At 39.4% G+C, this 4,648-nt stretch overlaps 1 protein-coding gene across 1 annotated transcript in view; it reads left to right on the plus strand.

The window, feature by feature from the left end:
* The window catches only part of LOC107730072 (alpha-parvin), a 21,197-nt gene that overhangs the window by 11,263 nt on the left and 5,286 nt on the right, over positions 1-4,648 (plus strand). Inside the window, exons 8-12 of the mRNA XM_016540804.1 lie at positions 544-563; positions 2,447-2,508; positions 2,597-2,665; positions 2,758-2,859; positions 3,533-3,605. Of these exons, the coding sequence (XP_016396290.1) occupies positions 544-563; positions 2,447-2,508; positions 2,597-2,665; positions 2,758-2,859; positions 3,533-3,605 (326 nt within the window). The remainder of the gene's footprint in view (positions 1-543; positions 564-2,446; positions 2,509-2,596; positions 2,666-2,757; positions 2,860-3,532; positions 3,606-4,648) is intronic.

The following is a 4,648-nucleotide window of genomic DNA, read 5'->3' on the forward strand; positions in this document are numbered from 1 at the left end:
CAATACCAACATGTGTGTGTGTGTGTGTGTGTGTGTGTCGGTTGTGAGCTGGATCCTCCTGCTTCTGAGCAGCTTTGCAGTGGTTCTAGAGGTTGAGCACCGGAGCTCTTGCTCTTCCAGCTCTCCACTGCTGCTGCTGATTAACAGCGGTCCAGCGGGCTCAAATTAGCTTGAGAGATAAGGCAGAGAGCAGCTCCTTGGCTGCTGATGTGGACTCGGGCAGCAGCTGCTGAGACATGCCTCTGCCTGGGCAGAATTGACTGTGTGGAGGCGAGCCGCTGCTGGGCAGACTTCCACTAGGCCATTATTCTGGAACCCAGTTCTGTTGATCGGCCCACTCTTGGGACTGGAGCATCCTCTTCCCCCCTAATCTTTTTGTTTGCCTTTCATCCTGGCACTCTTGATACGCCCCTCTGAATTTGGTTATTATTTTGCCATTTAAACTGTTTGTAAAACACTTTCATTCAAACATAAATAGATTGTTGATCTCTTTTGTTTCTCAAATTGATACTGAAATAATAATGTTTTTTTCCTTCCTCATAGGGCATCGTCTGGAAGATATGGTGTGTATTATATTTAATTTGCACATCTTAAATTAATATACAGTGGCCCGAAAAATATTTTCACAATTAAGCCGCACTAATGCCACTACATTAGATATTTAGATGTATTAAATTTAAAATAGCTAAATATATATTTAGATTTATTTTTTTTAATTTCTAATAATAAAAATAATAATTCTCATCGGTCTGAAAAGCGAGGTGTGCTCTGATTGGCCAGCTATCCAGTGTGTTGTGATTGGCCGAATACCTCAAGCGTGTGACGGAAATGTTACGTCCCTTACCATACTGTGATGATGCCCTGTGCTGTCAGGCCGGAGCAATGATTCAAAAACATTAAAACCCATTATAAACGAGGCATTTGTTGCATCCAGTGGGGACATAATTACTGATTATAATGACTTATACTGTCTTTTTACGCGTTGCGTTGCATCGTGCCGCGTAAACAAAAAACAATGTCTGCATTTGTGATCGGAGAAATGACAACCAAGCGCTACTCTACACTGCCCAAAACTCGCGTTTGAATCATCAGTGGCAAATTCTTTAAATATAAAAAATGTACTTAGTTTGAATCGTCAGTGGCAAATTCTTTAAATATAAAAAACGTACTTACAGTCTGTGAGTCAGAACAGCCGGCATTGTAGTCTACTTTTCCAGGATCAGGAAACAGTCCTCCATAAAATGTGCTGCACACATCTGAATATTTGGGTTGAAGTGTTCTGGAACAGTGTTGTAAATACAACTTAACCACTGATTTCTAGTCGTGTCCATTTTTGGATGGCCAAACAAAGTAGTTTCGCTTTCACAACGAAACACACGGCGGGCTAGCGTGAGCGGAGGCCGGCGGCCTAGAGTGAGCGGTGGTGGGCGGGGCTTGAGAACGGCGCGGCCAGCGGATTTGACGAAGGAGCGACAGGCGGGCTTGCGGCAACCACATGTGACGACCCCGGGCTGGACTCTGCTTCGTCCACGGTGAAAGCCGATCCAGCGATCCACAGCGCGAAGTTGATGTATTTCCTCAGCAACCAGCACGGATCAGCTCTAGGCATGACGAAGCAGATATCGTCCTCTTTTGGAAGGCCAAACAAAGTAGTTTCGCTTTCACAACGAAACACACAGCGCCTTCACGAAATCTTCCAACATCGTGACGTAGAGGGCGTCGTGTGGGGGCGTGTTTAAACAAGGTGTGTGGGGGCGTGTTTAAACAAGGCGTTTTAGGAGGGCGTGGTTGACTCTTAACTTTTATAAAGAATATCTCTTTGGATTTGAGACTTTAGTCTTTGCAACTTTACAGATCTTCTTTATGCACCAAGAGCTTGTAACACTCCAAAGAGAAAGGAAAAATTGAAATTGCATCATATGACCCCTTTAATAAAATATTTAAGTAATATTAATTATATAGTTATATAATTTTATGAAAAAATATATAACAAACATGGACAGAAAAAATAAGTAGTTGTGCAGAGCAGCAAAATTAGAAAAAACAAATATTTTGTAAAATAATGGTGCTGCACCAGAAATACTGGTTTTAAATGATAAACCAATGGATATGCTTCTCAAAACTGAGACAAACAGTATACAGATACTTTATGGTTGTCAAACTGAGAGTTGAGACTTGCTAAGAACTGACTTTAAGACTGATACATTAAGTCATAGACAAAGTCACCTTGAGACCAGTTGGTCAAATTAATTGCCTACTGGTTTTGAGAAAAGGTTTACTATCTTTTTTTTAATATCTAATACTTTCTGACATTTTTAGCTTCAGTGTCCGAATGCTTTTTTGGGCCACTGTTCATCTTAACATGCTTTGTAAAGTGATAAAAATACAATTTGACTTAAATTCTCTAGTGCTGCCTTGCATATAAGAAATCATGTCTTATTCACAGAGCGAGATGCCTTTGATACACTTTTTGACCATGCGCCAGATAAACTGAATGTGGTGAAAAAGGCAAGTGCAGATTACACACTATTTCTTGAGACGTTTTACAAACGGAGAGCTTTGACTCTTTGACTCTGATCTCTTGGTCTTTTTTTAGACTCTTATCACATTTGTGAACAAGCACTTAAACAAGTTGAATCTGGAGGTATCCGAGCTGGAAACTCAGGTAACGTGATCATGAGTCAACTTGACTTGAATATCAGTAGAGAGATATCCAAAAACTGAAATGAATTTGATCAGTTTTGTGATCTCCTCCAGTTTGCGGATGGCGTGTACCTGGTCTTACTGATGGGACTCCTAGAAGGATACTTTGTGCCCCTCTATAACTTCTTCCTCATCCCTGAAAATTTTGATCATAAGGTACTCTAAATTACTGTGAAATTATGGTTAATAATTTAAACACATAATAACCTTTCGCAGAAAACAGAAATTGCTACCAACTCTACTTATGTATTGTGACTTATTTCTAATAAGTAAAATGTCTTGAACAAGAAAAAAAATCTAGAATGTTATTGATAGTTTTTTTAACTGGAGGAGAAAAGTGAGGCTGGAATAGCTTCAAAAAGTTCATAAAGGCATTGTTAAAAAGTAATCCATATGAATCAAGCTGTATAATCCAAGTCTTCTATATGCACTGATTAGCGCACATACATAGAGCACATGAATGGCAGCTCAACCATGCATGCAAGAACAAACTTCATTGATTCTTGTGGAAGTTTAAACTTGATTGCGTGACATGCAACAAACCTCAAGCAAGCACATTTGCCCTTTAATTTTCCATATTTGATGTTCCCTTTGTATGTGTACTGATCAATGTTTATATGTGAATAAAAGCCTAAAGTAAATCTAAAGTAAATAAAAGCCTAAAGAAAATCCTTTATGTTTTATTTATCTGTCCATGGACCTTCACAGACTCCTGGGGGTTCATGGACCAATATATTATACGTTATTTACATTCAATTTTATTTGAATTAAAATTGTTAATTTCTCATTGTCACTTAATCACAGTGTTGTTTTGCATTGTATGCATTAGGTGCACAATGTTTCATTTTCCTTTGAACTGATGCAAGATGGCAGTTTGGAGAAGCCAAAGCCCAGGCCAGAAGGTAAACATTCTTGCTCTACTAGGACTGGAGATCATCTAGAGATCCATGTAATGAACAGTGTGCTTGTGTTTTGTGTAGCAAGTTTCACAGTGCTTGATTTTGAAGGAACAGTCATGGCATGTTGCCTGATTGCAGTAGTTTATTGTAGTTAAGAGGAGTTGCCATTTGTGTCAGTGTAATTGATCTCTTCATTGCTTCCTGTCTTGTTAGTGTGGCCCAGAGCCGTAGCCAGCTGACGGGCCTGACGGGCATAGGCCCGCCCATTAGGATAAATAGCCCCCTCCCCCCGGTTTATTATAGCTACAAATATAATATTTGTTAAATAATTGTTGTTTAATCTGTTTTAACACAATTACAAAACTATTACAACATCTCAAATACTAAAATAGATAAAATGTGTTTTTGCATAATCCTTGATGAGTTTGACAGCAATTAGGTGTTATCCAAGCTGTCTCAGGCATGTCGTGCCTGTGAATTTGTGTGTGTTCACCCATTCAGTTAGCCTATAATTTGCAGTTGTGTGTTAGAAAATGTAAGAAAAACAGCAGCAATACATAATTCTTTAAAAAGGACTTAAAAACCTGCACTGATGCAGGAGAGAACCCATCCATCAGCCCGCAAGTAACGGTAAGACTTTTCAGTTCCAAGCACAGGCTGATCCGGTTCATTCGGTAAGCCATGAACACACTACTAGTGTCAGGCCGATTATGAATGAAGGCTCAGTCAGTGTTTTCAGTCTGTGTTTAGTGTGCGGTGTCTAAAGAATTTAAGACCAGCTTTTGCCAGTCGTCCTCACAAAGATTACTTTTATAATAGGATTTGCAACTGACGCCGGCGACTAACTGCACCTGTTTCCAAATGTAGGCCTATTTATTTAAAGGGGTCATAGGATGCTACATGCACTTTTACAAGTTGTTTGAACTGAAATGTGTGTTGGCAGTGTGTGTACACAACCACCCTATAATGATAAAAATCCACCCAGGGTTTTTTTTTTTAATCTGGTTAAATGTTTTCCCCTTTCTCAAATCGAGCCGATCTCAGAT

This window comes from Sinocyclocheilus rhinocerous, unplaced genomic scaffold (assembly GCF_001515625.1).
Source record: "Sinocyclocheilus rhinocerous isolate Xijiao unplaced genomic scaffold, SAMN03320098_v1.1 scaffold878, whole genome shotgun sequence".
Classification (NCBI taxonomy): Eukaryota; Metazoa; Chordata; class Actinopteri; order Cypriniformes; family Cyprinidae; genus Sinocyclocheilus; species Sinocyclocheilus rhinocerous.